At 38.1% G+C, this 20,638-nt stretch overlaps 1 protein-coding gene across 6 annotated transcripts in view; it reads right to left on the bottom strand.

The window, feature by feature from the left end:
* MYO1B (myosin IB) overlaps positions 1-20,638 on the bottom strand; it is a 171,819-nt gene that overhangs the window by 79,579 nt on the left and 71,602 nt on the right. For all 6 annotated transcript variants that reach the window (XM_019740730.2, XM_019740732.2, XM_019740734.2 and 3 more), the window contains exons 4-5: positions 13,678-13,772; positions 3,102-3,206 (exon numbers count right to left, since the gene is read on the bottom strand). In XM_019740730.2, coding sequence (XP_019596289.2) covers positions 3,102-3,206; positions 13,678-13,772 — 200 coding nt within the window. The remainder of the gene's footprint in view (positions 1-3,101; positions 3,207-13,677; positions 13,773-20,638) is intronic.

The raw sequence follows: 20,638 nt of genomic DNA, 5'->3' as shown, positions 1-20,638 counted from the left end.
CCAGGGTAACAGAGGATTAAGTCGAATAAATGTAAGTCTGTATAAGCAGAGGGGATCCCTGCGCTTCAGAAGCTCAACGAGGCTCCTTGGATTTTAATGTACAAACCAATCACCTGAGGATCTTGTTGAAGTGCAGGCGTTTGTTCACTGAGTCTAGGGACGCGCAAGATATTCTGCATTTCTACCAATGCCCCGTCACACCCACCCCACAGCTGTTACTGGCATCCCTGGACCACACTACAGGTAGCAAGGGCTGAAGAGACATGATGATGTGGTGAAGAGAAATGAATCTTTAGATTAAGAGGCCAGGCATCAAATCCCTGGAAGCCTCCATAACTTCATTAAATTAAATGGAGAGAATAAGATTAGAGTAACAAGAGCTCAAATGATAACTAAGGGCTAAAAGCTGGTCCAAGTTTTGAAAGCAATCACCAGATCAGGCATGCAAGTGTGTGTTTAAGTCGAAGTTCACTTTGGATATTTGGCTGCCAAATGTGATTGTTGTATTTCACATTAGCTGGTTTTCTTATGCTCTTGATTAAAGAAAAAACAAATAGTTGGCTCCTGCTTACTTAACACAAAATCAACACAGGGAAAGTTATTTGTATTATATCAGATACTCCTCTTGGAATGGGTATGGTTTGGTAGGTCCCCGACACCAAATTCTCTCTTTAGTAGAAAATATACTGAGATGCTATATTGAGTGACGAAAACTACACACGGGAAATACTCGAAACAGGATGCTTGCTGAAGTGATTCACATTGTCATCCCATGTCCACCACCAGCTTAAAAGGCTTTAATAAATGCAATCTTGAAAATGGTGAGTGTTGACCTAGTTATCATGAAGACCATGACATTTCTCGTGTTTTCACATGTTAATCCTTCCTAGTGGGTATGAATACATAGGGTTGCCAAGTTAACTAACTTGACCGGCCCCCAAACCCAACTCAAGATGCTGATACATGAAAGTCAGTTTATTGTGGCTTGAAGGTCAAGCGCAAGTGAAGGAATTGCTTCAAAAAAACTTTACTCAGGGCACCATTTGCAAGCCATAAACCATCTTTTCATCAAACAAATCTGAGTTGCACATTACTAAACACAGCTCTAAACACTCAAGTCTTTTATTGTGAGCCACAGAATCAAAAACAAGCGTTCCATTATAGAACACTTGAGACACATTCCTCAATTGTTTTTTTTAAGTTCATTGTTCTAAATGTTCATTTACAGTAGCAGCTCTAGTTAAAAAGTAAAGCATTCCCATAAAAGATAATGCAAGCCCACAGCAGACATTTCTGCCATTTCCTGCACTGGGGCCTGGCTTCAAATACCATGGAATAAAAGGCCAGATTCTAATCACAGATGCAAGCTATAGCATTCCACAGTGCTTCTCCTTAGGATCACAGCATTCTTAAAATAAACATATGCAGAAATACAACACATGGACAGCACCTTAACTTAAAAGCAAAAGACAGTAAACGAAAAGTTAAACCCTAAAACAGTAACAGGAAGATAGAACACTTTTACAGCAGCTTCTTTATTCGAGAAGGTACTGAAAGAGGAAGAAAGACCAATAACAATATAATACCTAGATGTTTCAGCCTTTGCTTTCCACAAAATTAAAGTATTTTCATGACTATTTCACTCGCTGGGAGATAAGGGTGCATAACGTCTTCCTGTAGTAAAGTGTAAGGAAGAGGCTAGGCCTAAGTGACAAAGGCTTCTGTCCTTCCACATTGGGGGCTATCCCCCCACCCCAAAGCAGTTCTGCTTTAATCCATGTTAAATCTTGACCTACCATGAACTCCGAATAAAGGGTTGAACCAACTATTCTTCTAGACCAGAGATCCTCATCACAGGTGGTTCTGACCCCACAAGGACATGTGGCAATATCCAGAGACATTTTCAATGGTAACAACCCAGGACAGCGGTACTACTAGCACCTCGTGGGCAAGGGCAGGGATGCTGCCAAACATCCTACAGTGCACAAACCAGCCCTCCACAGCGAAGACTTATCCAGCCAAAGTGTCAATAGTGCTGAGGTTGAGAAACCCTACTCTATCCCAGCAACTATGTTAAATGACAATAAAGACATGCTTACAATATAAAGCAACGTAGAGGGGTTGTCATCAATAAGGAAAGACTTTGAGTTAGTTTCCAAAGTATAGGACGGTTTCTAGTGATGGTTTATGCCAACCTCAGTGGCATTCGGGACTCACCTCCAGCTTTTTTTTTCCTGGTGGTATTATGGACTGAATATTTGTGCTCCCCTCCACAAATTCATAGGTTAAAACCCTAACCCCAATGTGATGCTATTTGAAGATGGGGCCTTTGGCAGGCAATTAGAGTTAGATGAGGTCATGAGCCGGCCAAGCTCCCATCACCACCACCACCACTGTGCACAAAGAGGTCATGTGAGCACACAGCAGCGAGATGGCAGCTGCCTCCAAGCCAAGAGGACTCAGAAGGAAAAACTACCTTGCCAGAACCTTGATCTTGGACTTCGGAGCCTCCAGAAGTGTGAGATAATAAATTACTGTTATTTAAGCCACCCAGTCTATGGTATTTTGTCATGGCAGCCAGAGCTAATACAGATGGTGGCCAACCATAGAATTTGAGCTCTACAGTCAGGTTTAGGCTTTCTGTGGTCCTGAAAACACTGGCTCGTAAATGTTTCTCTGGCATAACCTTGGTTTCCCTGACAACAGAAATAGGCAGCCATATGGTTTATCCTGAATGATGTTAATAAAATAGCACTACACTCACATTGCTCTCTTCCACCAAGTTTTTCTTAGCCATTAAGTCAAATGCAAGTATTAGTTGTTTACTTGTAAGCAAAATTTAAGTGATTCAAATAAAACCTGAAAGGGAAAAAGTAATTTAAGTGGGAAAGCTCCTTTTATATGAGTAAACTGTTCCCTCCTTTAAGCACTAAAGCCAAGTGTCCTTAGGATACAGCTCATTTGCTTGGCAGGTCTGGGCCTGAATCTCTTCCTTCCTCTTCCCTCCCAGCCCACCTCCCAGCACACCAGGTATCTGCAGTGCCTGGAAAACTGGATCTACTGTTCAAGTCACACCGACCCAATGTACACAGAAAGCCTACCTTCCAGGACTGGGTTGGACTGCAAAAGCTGTTCTTTGACTTGATTAACTTCTGCTCCTTTTCCACAAACAGCTGCTACGTAGGACATAACAAGCTTGCTGGCCTCTGTGGATGAAACAAACCATATTAATAAATGAAGCAGAAATTTTTTTTTTTTTTTGGAGGAAGGAAATTGTGGAGTCGGTAGAACATCCAATAACAGTGTTTTCAAATGCCTTTATACCTGAGAGTAAATAATGTTTTGGAAACCTTTTAAAATAGTTGTCTTTTCTACTCCATGACATGTCATTAATTCAGATATACTGCGTTTCCCCGAAAATAAGACCTAGCCGGACCATCAGCTCTAATGCGTCTTTTGGAGCAAAAATTAATATAAGACCCAGTCTTATATTATATTATATATTATAGCATATTATATTATATTATATTATATTATATTATATTATATTATATTATATTATATTATATTAATCTAAGACCAGGTCTTATACTAATTTTTGCTCCAAAAGACGCATTAGAGCTGATGGTCCGGCTAGGTCTTATTTTCGGGGAAACACAGTAATAGGAATTGTGCTTAAAGGTTATCACCAGTTGCTAAAAAAACTTGCTAAGTAACACAGCCAACAAAATCTCAGGAGAACTATCTTCTTAAAGCCATCATTTGTATACAATTACTATATTATACACAGATGACCCAAGCCAAAAATAACTTGGTAACCTGGGTATTTTTACCAAATATATTTTTAAATTTTAAAAGAATTGTTGTCCTCAAAAATATTTTCTATCAAACTGGTGTGCTCACAATTAGACTAAATTAATTACTCTTCAACTCGATTAAAAAACTCTGCAGCTAAATAAATAAAAAATAAAATAAACACCACTTAGCAGCTAATGTCAGGATTTGATAACAAGAAATGTAGCCCTTTGAGGGCACTGTTGTTTATACAGGCTTTACTAGTAACTCTGAAAGGTAAGATGCTAAAAGAAGCAGGCTACCTGAGGCACACAATGAATTCTTAGCTCATACAAAAAATTCTTAGCTCCAAGTTGGACAAAATTTGTTTTTGATAGTTTCATCCTTTCTGTGTCTATCAGCAGTTTGTGTCCCCTCTCAGCAACTGCCTTCTAAATCCTCATCCTTTTAATACTGAGTTCCAAGGAATATTAATAAGTATTCAGGAAAAAATGAGGTCTAAAGTTAAATGAATTTGGGGCGCACAGTGAGTTAGATGAAGTAAAACAGGTTTCCTTTTTAAAAGGCTTCTCGGAGGACCATGTGCACTGTGGAACTCTGGGAAAGGATGTAGAATGCTGCATTTCCCAAAAGTATTTGCCATGAAACCTTTCGCGTTGAGCTGTCCTGGTTCTAATATTCCAGAATGAGGATCTGGGAAATGTTCCACTATTAAATGTTGGCTGAATAAAACATCTGCCTTCATTTGAGCAGTCTAGCTAAGGAAGCCAATCTCCCCAAATAGTGCTTTTTCTCAGGTCTCTGCACTGGTGGCACCGAGAAAGGAGTGCATTCCCCAGGTATAAGTGACAGTAACTCTGCCTTTGAGTATAAGGGGTAAATCTCAACACTGCCACTTCTCTCGCGGAGACCTGCAGGTGGCTTCCAGCCCTATTCCCCACCGAAGAAGAAATCATAAATGAACAACTGGAATGCCACCTTGGGCACACTGCCCAACACCTATTTTAGGGCCTTTGAGCAACCCAAAAGTGACTAACAGGAGCCAATAGGCACCAAGAAAGTTCTCAAAGCCTACGATGGCTGCTTTTGGAGTACAAACAAATAAGGCATGTAGGCAGTAAATGATCTCATGGAGCCCTGCGAACTGCAGTCCCCTGGGAGGATGGGCGCTTCCTTCAATGGTTGGAGTCAGGTCTTCTTTCAATTTGCTCTCTGGGTAATGCAATGGTCCAAATACACTCTCTGGTGGTCTGTGATGGCTGATTTCTACCGTTTCAATCTTTTCGTCTTTGCAATACCCTTCCCCCAAAGGGCAATGTCCCTTAATACCTCCATTGTGTAAAGTTCAGAACTACACTTTCCATTGCTCTCAGGGTTTATATAAAAACTGGTAGATTATATGTCCATACTCCTATTGCTCAGTTCTTGCTGAACTGGCTTCAGTTATAGACAAAGAGTTTATATGATATTACTTTTTATTTGACTTCTTGGTGCCACATTTCCCTCTACCCACCAGTCCAAACTGAAACTCTTCTTCAAGTCACTTCAGCGTATTTTCTTTCTAGGCTTTCTGGCCTACAAGTTCAGATGAGGCTGCCCTCCCTGCCAATTCCTGACATCCTGTGGCATCTGGCCTTCACCTCTGGGCCAACTCTCCTGAATCACCCTCACATTCCAACTCTGCAGTTGGCCTCTGAAGCAACTCACCTCCAGGCTTTCTTTCTCTTCGTCCTGTATTCTCAGCAGCATTTTTTGTTCCCCATTCCTACCTACACCCTCAAATATATTATGTATATTCTTCCTTCTTGACATGAATTTTTGGCCTCTCTTTCTACCCGTTATGTTATTAGAAGACTGAAAGCATTTATAGGCAAAATACCGTAACTGTCCCACATAGCAGCAAATACACACACACACAAACACACACACACACACACACACACACACACACACACACACACACACAGAGTTTAGATGAAAGGGTAAGTTTTCTTTTAGGTAAACTGAAAAAAAGTATTAAAAATCCAGGCCAAGCTATTTGTTTATTGTTCATTGTAGCCTCAAGCCTCAAACTTTAGATCATGATCACACCTAATTCTCTGGAAATCTTTTTGGTCCAGGATGAACTCGAGGTACAAAATGCATTGGCAGGGCAGGAGGGAAGGTGTTGAAATCAATCAAGAATCAGAACTCTCCGGTGGCTGCTAGAATTAATTTGGCCTCTCAGAGACTTGTTAATGGACAGCATGAAATGGAATGAAGTCCTCTCAGTGTCAATTCTATTTTAAAATGGCACTAGGAGCAGATCTTTCAGACTTTGGATTTGACTTACATCATCTGGCTGTTAAATTGTATATAAACCTACAGTATCTACTGAGATATAAAAATGGGTTGACTTGCATTGAAATTAGGAATCACTTTTACTAACTTTACAATTTACTTAACTAATTCAAATTCAGATGTAATTTTTAAATATAGTTCAAGGATATTTATTTCTAAGTTGTTATAAAGTTTTAGTGTTCAGATTCTTAATTATGTTCAGGAATTCTTATCCTGGGCTCATTTTAATTATTTATTTTTGGAAGCCAGGATTAAGAGCAATCTTCTTCAAACAAAGTCTCATTGTCTAAAAGAGACAACTCTTATTTTCCTGATGTACTTGATCTTTAACTTAAGTAGTTCACGAGATATTTACTTCTTTAGAGAAATAAATAAAGCAGTAAGGGTAAATTGCAAAGCCCAACATAGTTTAAAGGACTGTTTTCATGATATTTCGCCATGCTGGAAACAGGAAATAACACTTATCTCATAAAGCTTTCTGCTTTATTTCCTTTTGGTTCTTCTGTATTAAAGTTCAAATAACTTTGGACCTTGATTCAAATGATTAGATATTTATCTGAATCAAAATATTATGTAATAACATCTATGAATGAAAAATATTATATTTCTGAGAAGAATCAATAACTATCATCCACCATATTCCCAAGCCTAGTTTTTTAATTATGCTGACTATTGTAAGGACCAACTAAATATGATCTTGACAATCACAGCATAAAATTGTAAGCATTTTTCAAAACAATACTTTTGAAAAGACTGTGAATATATTAATTCAATAATCATATTCTCAATGATAATGTCTTTCATGTATATTGTAAAAATATAAAATGATTCTATTTGAGACAAAAAAGTATATTCTTCATGTGTACTCAACATTTTGAAAAGCACTGCCATTTTAGACATAAGAACACTGGCATTTAAAATTGGCAAAAGGGGAAGAGGATTAAAAAGAACAAATTTCCAGGTATAAAATAAGTCATGGGGATGCAATGTCAGAAAAGAAAAGAAAAGAAAAGAAAAGAAAAGAAAAGAAAAGAAAAGAAAAGAAAAGAAAAGAAAAGAAAAGAAAAGAAAAGAAAAGAAAAGAAAAGAAAAGAAAAGAAAAGAAAAGAAAAGAAAAGAAAAGAAAAGAAAAGAAAAGAAAAGAAAAGAAAAGAAAAGAAAAAGAAAAGAAAAGAAAAGAAAAGAAAAGAAAAGAAAAGAAAAGAAAAGAAAAGAAAAGAAAAGAAAAGAAAAGAAAAGAAAAGAAAAGAAAAGAAAAGAAAAGAAAAGAAAAGAAAAGAAAAGAAAAGAAAAGAAAAGAAAAGAAAAGAAAAAGACAAAATGTAACAGCATTGCTTTAAATCAATTCTTAGTTCATCATTTTCTCTAACTCATAAACACTTTACATATGTAAATTTCTATACATGTTTGAATGTAACTTCAATCTTAAAATTCATCAATAGTAAGACAAACAAAATACGAAGTCTTTGAAGTCAAAATCTCTTCTCACTAGAAAATGGTAAAACCTCTAGGATTTAACTGATAGTTTTCACTAATAGACAAATGGCCTGTGACGAAGTACCACTAGATCAGCATATCTAGATCAGAATTCATTTCCACAAAAAAGGAAAGAGGTTATAGATGATAGTTTATGATTCTGGGGGTTTTAAATTCCTATTAAGAATAACTAATTTAACTCTGTATTCTCTGATACCTTCTTCTAGGTTGTGAATGATATATATATATATTATGTAATTATTACATAATCATAATTATAATAGTATTTTTTACAAAAGAAAGTGTTGTGAAATAGCAGTAGGTGAATGAGAAAGGAAAAACAAACATTTGAATGGAAGCCTTTTGCAACCATGAGGATAAAAGGATGGGGCTTATAACCAAGATATCAAAACCTGTGCATGTCACTAATGCTTAGACTAAGGTGAGTCAATGACATCTCTGTCACTGACAGAGTCAGAGGTCTATTGCAGATGTAAAGTCATACAAGGTCACTTGGGGTTCACAACTAAAGGTTTTAATGAGTAACGCAGGCTTCATAACTCTTTAAGCAGACGGCTGAAGAGTTCCTAGAAACTGATGTAACTGTAAAATTAGAAACCAAATAATTTATAATGTTTTTTTACATCAGGATCATCTTCTCAGGCCCACAGATTTATCCTGATGTCCTTGGAAAAATGTAGTTATGATGGTTCCCTCATGTTCTGCCTCCCTGCCCTCATCAGGGCTTGAATGGTTACAAATCTATTTGCATTCACAGCAGTAAACTGTTGAGTTCACTGCCTAGAAACACTTGGGCACTATTGTGAGGCATGATGAATTTTTTATTTAGCACAGCGGTAATGGATTAAATAAGCCCCCAAAGAACTCAAAGAGTTCACACCTCTCCCTGGGTGCCCACGTTATATAACCCTGCAGCGTAAAAGGGTCTCCAATGTTTGACACCAGTAACATCATCACCTGCCAAGGGGGGCTTACAACCTAGTTTAATTAATTACTTCTTATAAAATAAATCCTCTGATACCACATGGTGATTCTGAATATGCTAGTAAGTAAAGATTCTTATTGAAAAGAGATACTATATGTAAAGTACATAGCACATTCTGGGCCCTCAATAAATGTTAGTTCTCATTCTCTTTCATTTATTTATAAACACAAAATTTTTAATAACTACATGTACTCAAAAACAATTTTGGTGAATAAGACAACGTGACGTCTCAAAATGGCCTGGCCTACCTCTTCCACACAGAAATGAAATTAAACCCTCTCTCCAAAACCCTCACACTATACTACTGCCATCTGTACAGCATTGTCCATCATTTTATGCTACCATGAGTAACCTCCACATAAAAAAGACATTAAAGAACACATAAATTCTATACAATACTCAAATTTATGATCTAATACAATTAAAACCATAATAAAATTTGAAACAATTTTTGTACACAGTTTTCAAAAATGAAAGAAAAGTAGAAAATGATAGGAACAAGTGAGCAAAACACTCAATGTCTGTGGGGACAGAGAAGAAGGAGATGGATGCTATTGGGATCTATAAATGAAAAGGAAGGGCTTAGCAGCTACCAAAGAATACAGTTGAGTGGATATTTAAAAATAGCAGCTCTCAGGAGTAGTATCCACCTCCCGATGATGATGGACAACTGTAGCATCGCGAGATCTAGGAATCACAGTACCTCAGACAAAAGACAAATACTTCAAATGACCTATAGGCAGTGATACTCGAGGAATGGTCCGAGCACTGGCACTACTCAAAGTTGGTTGGTCCGTGGACTGTTACCATTCTACACAGAAGAGTAGGCTTTTAGAAATTTTTTAGCAATTTCGTAGTTTATTTAGTCTGCTGAAACTAATACAAAAATTAGAGATTGAACTCCTTATGTCTTCTTTTATTTCATTTTTCTGGTATCGGTCTGTAACAGATTTGGGGAAGGGAGGGAACCTGGTGCTTCACAGTGGAAGGTTTGAGAAGTGCTGCTCGAGGGTGTCGATGGGACCCTCCTCTAGTTTCCTGCCTGAAGCAGCACCAAACCTTGGATACTGTAAACAGAATGGCCCACTGGAGGAAAAGGGGACAGCCCTGAGAAGCATCCATTCTCCAGCTTATGACAGAGGGCAAAGGGATCCTAAGAAGGACTAAATTCGGGAAAGATAGTAGAGAGAAAAGGATTTCAAGTGGTGAATAGGACATTGAAACCAACAGGACAAGTTATTAAGTAGAGAAATATCAAGAAAAGAGAAAACTACAGAAAGAATGAACTCCATACTACTAGATTTATACCAGAGGAATGAGGTGGTTTTGTTTTTGTTTTTTCTCAGAAAAAAATGGACGCAAATGCTGTGAAACAGTACCAGCAACTTCTACTCAGTTTTTCAGTAAGGAAATACATGAGCCCTCCAGGAAATGGAATCTCGCTCCTGAGGAAGCAATGCTGTTTGCACTCTCTTGAGAAGGAGAGGTCATATACTGACATGGCTAATTAGTGGATATGCTGTCTTCTTGGAATGTATGTTCCAAGAGGAGATGAGGAATTGGCCAAGACTAATCACACCAGTGACCACAACCCACTTCTGATGACTCACTTAGGAACAAATTGATACAATCAGACCCTCAAAAATAGTATCTTTACTTATGATGAAGAATGAGTAAAAACCTAAAAAAATTAATAGGCTTAGGAATATTTTCATCTCTTCCTCCCCCCATGTTAAGTGGGGGAAAAAAAGGTATGTGAAGTGAATAGGCTTGCAGATACAGTCAAAAGGATTGGGGTAGGGGTAGGTGGCATAAGATACACCACCCATACAAATGTCTTTTGTCAAGGGACATAGTTTTTAACTTGCCTTGTTACCATTTGCATTGATCAAGTGGGAAACAATCAAAAAGCTATACCGCTTCTAAAAATTAATACTGTTTCATAAGAAAGAACTGGTCAGTGACAAGAATAGGGGCAAAAACTTTCTCCCAAGACACCAACATCCTCTGAAAGTTCCTACTGGGAAAAAGAGTTCTGAACAGCCAAAGATATCACAAATGTCTGAGGAAATACAGGTAAGAGCCTATACCCAGAGAGTCAGATGAATGATGGGAAACTCTAAACAATAAAACACTGCCTACATACACTAGAGAGTTAAGACTTTTAATGAAAAGTAACATGAGCAGCAATTATAGAAGGTAAGAAAAGCATAAGGGGAAGGTGAAGAAATAGGTAGGAACTAGATCACACGGAACCTTATATAACAAGCCCACTAAGTTTGGCTTTTATTTTGTATATAATTAAAAGTAGCTAAGAGTAAATCTTAAAAGTGGTGATGGAAGGAGAACTGACTCTGGGTGGTGAACACAAAATGTGATTTATAGATTATGTAATACAGAATTGTATACCTGAAATCTATATACCTTCACTAACAATTCACCCCAATAAACTTTAATTTTAAAAAAAAAGTTCTCACATACACACAGAGATAACTATGTGAGGTGAAGGATGTGTCAATTACACTTGTTGTGGTAAGCATTTCACAATATATACATATGCGTATTATCAAATCATCACATTGTACACCTTAAACTTACACAAAGTTATGTCAATTATATCTCAATAATGCCAAAGTTATCATCTAGTTTTCAGTGTCTCTGAAAAGGGATTATAGGCAGTGTAAGGGGAAAGGGAGAGACTAGCTAGATATAGATACACATAGCCCCCAAGGGAAATAATGGTTGGTAGGTTGGACTAGAATATCCATGTGGACACAAAGAAATGTCTTGGCAAGAGATATATTCTAGAGGTAGGACTGACAGGATTAGGAAATGGATTTCATGTGGGAGACACAAGAAAGGGGGGAAAAAATCAAGGATGGGTCTTATACTTCTAGCTTGAGAAACTAGGTTGACTAGTGGTCCTATTTATTGAGATTAGGAAGTTTGGGTAGGAGGGTAAAGAGAAAAATGAAATTGGGATGATTCCAGAATAATATGACCATGATAGTGAGAGATATATGAATGAGATTTGATCCCCCTGTTATATGTTCTTATAAGCACCCTGTACTTTTCCTTCACCACACTTAATGTTTTGCATATAAATTGTATGTATACATGCATACATGTAGATGTATATACATATATAGTGTAGAGCTAGTGTTTATCTTCTCTACTAAACTATAAACTTGATAGAAATGGTGTCTGGCTCACTGATGTATCACTAGTACCTCGTATAGTACCTTTCACCTAATAGGTACTCGGGAATTATTTCTTTGATGAGTGAATCAGTGAATGTTAATCACATGAAAAATTTTTGAGACAAGGGATTTTTTAGCCCTAGGAAGATGGGACAGATTACTTCAAATAACTAAGTGATTGTGCAGTAGAAGAAAAGGTAGACTAATTTGGTAAGGTTCCAGATTGCAGAGATAAGAATCATGGGTAGAGGCAGAATTCAACCCTAGGCAAGGAAGAACTTTTGTTAGCCAAACCTGTATGAAAAATTCAGTAGGCTGCCTTACAAAGCAGTGCGCCCTCCATTACGACAAAAGGAGTCTTGGCTGTCCCTTGGTAGAACCCTATACTAGATGGTTTATAACTCAAATCGCTTCCAAATATATGCGACTATACTTTCTGTTACTTTAGATTCTTACATACCAGTTTTTTTCTTCTACTTCTGCCCATCCAGATACTAGAACCTGCACAACCTTCAAAAGAAACAGCGTACTATGTCTCCAAAAGGCTCTGCTTATCCAACCATTTTTTCTTTAGCTACATTGCAGAGTAGGGAGGAGATACTCCTAAAGAAAGTGCAGGAAGGAACTAGTGTAGAAGGAAAAGCCATTCCAAAGCAGATAGTGAAACTTTAAAGGCACAAATTTTACTGAGGGCTCAGGAACAAAATGGATTCAGTCAGTTGACTGAAATATCCATGGGGGGAGGGGGGTATTCTTCTCTTGATTACTGGGAAATCAAAGTTATTAATCTGACAACTAAATAGCCAAGCAAAGTGGAAACATTTAAATTCCACTTTGGCAAACTAGAAGAAATTACCAATTATCAGAGTCTTACCTATAAAACAAGAACATTTTGTAAATAAGTCACAGGGATGTAATGTACAGCACAGGGAATATAGTCAGTAATAACATAATTAGTGTGTGGGGTAATGGTCACTAGACATACTGAAGTGATTACATAGTAAGGTATATAAATGTAGAATCACTATGTTGCATACCTGAAACTAGTATACTATTGTATGCCAACTATACTTTCATTTAAAGAAAAAACCAAAACATTTTACAGATGAAATAGTTATGAAAATACCATCTTCCTCCTTCATGGACACATCAGTTCCATCAAAGAAACCCACTGACAATAGCAGTTTTACCCTATAAAGTTTGGACTCAGGGAGTGCAACTCTTGAATCTTTTCCAAGTAGCTGGGCATCATGTGAACAATCACTTTCTCACTCAAGACCATCAATCATACAAATTGTTCCATTAAAAGCACAAGGGAGAAAGCATAATCCCATTTGGAGGTTTGTTTTAATAGGGAGGTGGCCAGCCCATCTAAAAATATATACAAAAATCTCAATTCTTTAAGTTTCAGAGGAAAACTTCTCTAGAGTGAAATTCAGCATTTTCCTGGTGCCTTCCCTCACTTTTTAGCCGAGAGGAGCTATGGCTATGGCCTCCCAAAGCCCAAATAATTTGGCATTCTTTAGGTGAGACCTCATAGGCCTCGGTGTCCCAGGAGAAAGGTAAGAATGAAGACCCCAGGGACTGGACTGGAAAGGTCTAGAATCCAGAAATAGACTCCCACATTGGTTGGAAGTCTGTGACACTTCACCTGTTTCTTCATATGAGAGATGAGTTCAGTATTTCCCAGAGAACATTCTGTGATCTTAATCAGCAGCCTCCCGCGAAGGAGCCCTCAGTGGCCCTGAGTAGTTTCATGCTAATGAGCCACACATGCCCTCTGTGCTATGGTCACGCGTCATTCCGTGCAACATTTACCTTCTCGTGGAGAAAAGTGAGGTTGTCCAGCGGTGGCCTTACCTGTTTTTCCTGCTCCGCTTTCCCCAGTAATGAGAATACACTGGTCTTTATCTTGATCTCGCAGGGATCTGTACGCTTCATCTGACAGGGCAAAGCTGCAGGGCATAATGGGGGGGGAAAAGGCCTTAAAATGCAGCTCACTGTTATGTGGATTTTTCTCTTTTTTGGGTGTGTGTGGTGGTGGTGGGGGGGTCACAGGACAGGATTTTATTTCTTTTTTTAAATTATATTGGCGTGTCATTGGTTAGTAAAATGATAAAGGTTTCAAGTGTACAATTCTATAATAGATCATCTATATATGGCATTGTATATTCACCACTCAAAGTCAATTCTCTTTCCATCCCACATATTTGTCCCCCTTTACCTTCTTCTACCACCTCTCCTCTGGCAACCACTTAACTGTTGTCTGTGTCTATGAGTTTTTGTCTGTGGTACATATATACAATGGAATATTACTTGGCCATAAGAAAAGATGAAATACTGCCATTTGTGACAACATGGATGGATCTTGAGATTATCATACTAAGCGCAGTAAGTTAGGCACATAAAGTCAAGAACTATATGATTTCACTCATATGTGGGATATAAAACTAAAAGCAACAAACAAACAAGACCAACAAATACAAGTATTATGTGTTTATCAAATGAAACTACAGGCCCCTAAAGGACCATAGATATGCTTTAGATAGAAAACTGAGACATCACATTTTATTTCCTTTAAGTTCTTAAAAAGTAAATAAACAAACCATACATTTTTTGGGGCCCATGTTACCTTTTCCCATGCATTCTCAATCAAACAAAATGGTATTGATTTATTGTACTCTAGAGCTATGCTTTATTTAATGCACATGCTATATATTTACGGCTCATTTTACTAAAATCTAGGCATTTCAGAGAACCAACAAGAAAAATGTTACATCACAAATCCACAACCAGATAATGTTGACATTTTTCAGTACAATACAATCGTTTCAAAATAATGAGGAAAAAAATCTTGTCCACCATTAGAAAAAATGCTATCAAATACCAAATAGTTGATATTACTATCACTTGGCTAAATATAGAACTTCTGCCTTCGCAAAGAAATGACTGAAACTGCAAAGTCCACCAGAGGCAAATGGTACTGTGGATTTGCCATGGTTCTTGTCCAATCCCAGGCCCTCCCTGTGCCCCATGATGACAAAAGGCCTCCTATCAGGTAAGGCCAGGCCAGTCTTCAGGTTGACCTACCCCTCCTCAAAATTTACAAATAGGATGAATTTTGCTCCCTCTAGCTAACTGAAAAATAATTTTGACAACATGATAATGTATTTAATATGGGTAAAGTTCCTCTTCTAATTCATTTATCAGCAAATACTTACTGAAAGTCTATCTTGTGTCAAGAACATGCTGAGAACGCAAAGACAATTAAAACTCAGCCCTTCTCTCAGGAGCTCTGTCAAAAGCAGGGGAGAGAGATACAAACAGAAAACAGCAACCCAGCAAGGTAACGGCAATGATAAAGACTGTGCAAAACATTGCACAAGTAGATAGGGACCTCAAGAATCTTAGAAGGTGGAAAAACCAGTCCTAGAGAATGCATTAGCAAGACAAAGGGCTTTTAGGTGAAAACTATAGCCAAAAAAATCCTAGAGGTGGGTTAAGGGGTTAAGAGCAGTTCTGTGTTACTAGAAGGCAAACGTAAGTAAGAGAGATGAGTGATGAGATAAACGGGCAGACTCCAAAGAGAAGAATGAAGATGATAGGGAGCCATACTGCAGGCCTAGAAGCAGGGGAGTGGCACCGTGAGATGGTAACCAGATAGTAATTAGAGTTAAAAATAGCAGCACTTTGTATCAACACTGCCCCCAAGCCCTTTTGAGCTAATCATTTTAAATACAACAACAAAACTATTAAGAATAAACTATTACTAATTCCATTTATGGATGATGAAACTGGGGCACAAAGTGAGGTACACTGCCAGAGTGACAGAGCAGAGTCAGAACTGACCCACCCCTGCTCTTGACCACTGGACGACACCAGCTCTGCATTTGGGTAGATCACAGGGCTACAAAGGTGCACATGAGAGAGAGTCAATCTGGAGGCGGGGCGACTGGTGAAGGGCTGGGATCTAGGAAGAGTTTATATTTGGCCAACCAGACCACATGGGGCCTCTCAATCAAGGACTTTAGAGGTCCTTCAGAAAGTGTGTGGAGCCATTAATATTGACAATTTATTGAGCACCTTCAATATGCCAGGAGTTGAGTAAAGTGCACTCATATTCATCATCAAATTTAATCCTTAAAACAGTTCTGTGAAGTAAATGTTAGATTCCTTAAAGAAAAATGATCCAAATGATACTAAGAGGCAACGTGATATGCCCATGATCTCTTTCGCTGGACACTCAGAACTTGAACCCAGAAATATTCATTCTCCTGTGATTATTTGGGATGTTGTCTTTCACCTGGACTACGACGAGACCCTCAAGTAAAGCCACCCCGAGTCTGATTCCCCTCACGTTGATTAATCCAATGCCTGGTACATAATAATGTACCCTAAATGCATTTGTTAAATGAATGAATAAATACAAGAAAAAAGATAATGAAAATATCTAGGACAAAGACTTTTCAGAGTAACAGGTTGTTTTAGCTTGTTTAGAATGGTAGAGTGTATGCTGATCTCTTCCTGCCCAGCTCGTCTTCTGGTCCTGCAAATCCCTTTCAGCCATTCCCTACATAACCAAGTGCTATGCTCACCCCGCCAGGTCACTAAGTGGCCTCATCTTTCTCTCGTGTTCTCCAGTCCGCAGGTGGAAACTAGCGTCCCCCTGCGCACCACTGCACACCAGTGACAGTGGGGAAACACAGTGAATGTGGAGGCAAAAGTCACCCTGGCTGGGATTCCCTGGGCTCCAAAACCACCGCTTATACCACCTAATGACCTACAGCAAGTCCTTCATTGGCTCTGGCTGAACTTCAGTTTCTTCCTGTACAAAACGGAGACTGGAGCCACATACTTGAGCTTCGAGGAGTAAATAAAAGTGCATAAAAGCACTTTAAAAGTGATAAAGCGCTGCAACAACGTCTGAAATATTTCTACATTATAATTATTAATAGTTATGTGCACCTCTGATCCTCTACCAGAGTGTAAGCTCTTCTAGGGCGCAGCCTTTTTTTCTATCTAATTAATCTCTGTGTCATCCACAGAGCTGTAAACATTAAGACATCACCAATACCAAATTATGAACGAATGAGTGAGTGGACTCTCTCCAAGTACTGACAAAGTCCCTACTGGAGTGAGCTCCATGAAGAATGGTAAACAGGAAATCCATTTCTTCTATGACCTTCGTGCAGGGAAGGAAAGCATTGCTTAGATTTCTTATTAGCCTTCCTCCCCTCCCACTCCTTCCACCTCCAGACAATAGTTCAGAAGTGCCACTATCATAATCATCATTGTCAAGAAACACAGGAAAGCACATTAGGGTAAACACGAATGAACTATCCAACCATACATATTCGCCGACCTCTTCTGGGCTTGGTTAATTCAGGCCTTTTCCCTGCTTCCTGGGACTACAATTTCACCCTATATATTCCACTCTTACTAGATCCCAAATGACGCAAAATTACTTCTAACATGAATAACCATTATGATTTGGTGTGTGCGTGTATATGTGAACACACACACGGCTTCAGAAGATCACCACGGCCCTGCCATGGGTTTACTTCATCTCAAAACACCTAAGTTGAACACACTTTTTCCTTGTCTGTCCAAACAGAAATACTAAACTGCTGTCCCCAAAACTGGGCTTGATTCATCTAACAGAGAGTGTATTTGAATATAAGATAAAGGCAAAAGGGAACAGTTGTTCTTTCAGGATTCTAGAGAGCCCTGATTTCAAATTGCTGGGAAAATTTACCACCTAACTTACTTAAACACTAGGAAAACTGGCTTGGCTACTGGCACACCCATCTCAAACACAGGTACTTATTTCATATAAACACAGATCCTAACTTCGCTTTTTCAAAAAATGACAAAGGGTAGTAGTCCCTGAAGGGCACAATTCCCCATCCCAATCTCGTTCTCCTTTTCTCTGGCAACATTAGCACGTACCCATCACCAAGGCCAACATTTATAACTACAAACTGAAACCACATGCCAGTCTTCCAAACCACTCTATAATTAGGGAACCTAAATAAATCTTTAGAGAAGTTTTTACTTAAAAACAGTTGTGACCCATATGCTTCACATTATTTTGTGAGCATGTCAGCATTGTTATTTACCACACACAAAAATGAAAGATCATATAATGACGATAACGTAAGGGGCAAGCATGGTTTTTATCTCACCACATCAAGAGCCTGGTTTTATCCACTTCTTCTGTCCTCTAGTTGAGCTCTAAGAATAGAGAAGGCCTGATGTTTGAATGCAAGTCTCCCCTTCATTTCCAGATCAGCTCAACGGCTGTTCTTGGAGAGCCAAACTTTCCCAATACCAAGTTATGTTCACTGCATGTTTCCAAACAGCTGTACCTATTGCTTTTAGGTTTTAGAAGTTTGGTTTGGGGCTCATCTGTTATTTTCTGTCAGGGCGGAATGTTGGGTTGCATGTTCAAAATTATCTAGCTGGTATTTATGTTTCTCTTCCATCTTATTTCTGTTCAGAATGTTAATCTCCACAGTGGTTCTGCTTTCACGGTCTGCTTTCAGGGCAGTGACAGGGCTGCTTTTCCCAAAACTCCATGCCCTCCACCCTGCCATTTTCTTTCTAAGTTTATTTCACCTACAATGCAAAGCAGAAAAGATGCTCTGACACCAAATACATCACCACCACCACCTAAAGCTTCTGTTCTTCCAAGCATACTCTTATTTTTCAGTCTCTCTGGCTCTCCCCTAATGAGTTATATGAGAAATCATCTCTAAAACAGCCCGATCCATTCTGAAGACTTTTAGTTTGTCATCTCCATTAGCCAAAGTTTTTAACAGAACAAAATTTATCTCAGGAAACTTTCCTAAACTTAGATAACTGTTTCTACTTTTTTATCTCACGACTTTTTCTTCAAAAATTCTCAAACAACTATCCCCTTTCACTCAATCCTGATCCTAGAATACTTTCAAGTCACACAAGGGAAATTTTGCTTCGGAATTCAACCCTCTTAAAATAGCTCAGTCTCAAAATTCTCATATACAATCGAGATCTACAAATCTCAACTATTTATTTCCTTTCCAACTCTGGTTAAGCACTAAAAACTGTGTTTCTAAAACTAAGTAACAAAAAATGTGTGTTTTTAAAAAATTCCTAACCTCCAACTGTTCCACCAATTTCTAACTTCATACTGAACTTGATCAAGGGCTGACATAGTCCACAAGAAGGAAATGGAAGAGAAGGAAAAGGAGAAAAGACATTATGTGTGGTATGCTTTGCATGGTAACCTCCGAGGAGGGGGTTGTCTGTTTGTTTGCTTGCTTTTAAGGAGAGGCACCATGTTGGCCTTCCTTGAAAACTACTATTGCAGATGTGTGTATAATTGTCTGATATTAATTCAGAAAACGTTCACCCACTTGAAACATATCACCTTGATAAGTTAGTGTTGTGCCCTTCCACCAGACATTCATCCTCTCACATCTGAAGGGAAAACATCAGGAAAAGTAAGTCTTTATAGTTATTTATTACAAATGACTGTAACTTTTTGTTCTGGACATTTTTATTGCATTTGTGTCCTATGTCAAGATAAACATGGTAAATCAATACATTTGCAACAACAGTTATCTCTTCAGATATAACATTAGTAAGCATTCCTAACAATCTAAGCTTTAGAACAAGAGAAGATAGAAAACAAAAGTAAGCCTCTCTTCAAAATAAGTAGCGACAGGCAAAATGTGCACTATAAAGTACAAAGGAAAGAATATGAAAACAAAGAACGGAATTGGAGGTAGACGGGAGATGAGAGGTAAATAGACCTAAATGGTTGCAAAATTACTCTATTTTACATGAAGTGGTACAATATTGAAAAGTTAAGAATGTATATTATAATACCTAGAACAACCACTAAGATAAGAACACAAAGAGCAACAAAAATAACAAACTGAAAAATTAAAATAGAATTCTAAAAAAATATTCAAGTAATCCAACTGAAGGCAGGAAAAGAAAAACAAACAGAGGAGACAAATGGAAAATTATTAAGTGGTAGACCTAAAGTCAACCACATCAATAATTACGTTAAATGTTAATGGACCAAATACACCAATTAAAAGGCCAAGAATGTTAGAATGGATATAAAAGCAAAACCCAATTATACACTGCTTGCAGGAGTCACACTTAAAACATAAAGAAATAGGTAGGCTGAAAGGAAATAAGCAGAAAAAGATATATCGTGTAAAACAATTGGTCAAAAAGAAAAGAAAAAAACCCTGCATTGTACTTTTCTCTTTATACATCTAACGTCAAAGAGGTCCCTAGTTATCATCTCAATATAAGAAGGATGCTATACCATGGCAGGGCACAGCTCAGTGGCCCATGCGGGGATCCAACTGGCAACCTTGGTGTTATTAGCACCGCGCTGTAACCAATGGAGCTAACCGGCCACCCCCAAGTACATTCTTATATCCTACCCGTAAGTAGCTACACTGCTTTCTTTTGGCTACATAATTGAAAAGGTTTATTTCTATTAGCCACAAACAGATATAATCTCATCAGGATGAATCATTTTAAGATGATATCTGTTCTGAAGTGACAATGGTAAAATATCAAATAAAGCTCGAAAGTCAGGCTTTAAAATAGAACATGACAAAAAGTCTATTTTTCCTTTAAAATTACATTGGTTTTCTAAAAACAGGCTCCGCGGTATTTTTGTGAAATTTCATAGCTTGTCTGAGTCAACCTCAATGTACACCAGGTCTCTCATTATTCTTTAATGGGTCGCTTAAAAATATTTTTAATCTTAATGGTCAAATGTAACCGCTAAGGGGACAAGAATCCCATATCT

Source organism: Rhinolophus sinicus, linkage group LG01 (assembly GCF_036562045.2).
Source record: "Rhinolophus sinicus isolate RSC01 linkage group LG01, ASM3656204v1, whole genome shotgun sequence".
NCBI lineage: Eukaryota > Metazoa > Chordata > Mammalia > Chiroptera > Rhinolophidae > Rhinolophus > Rhinolophus sinicus.
This window is presented reverse-complemented; position numbering and strand designations above follow the sequence as displayed.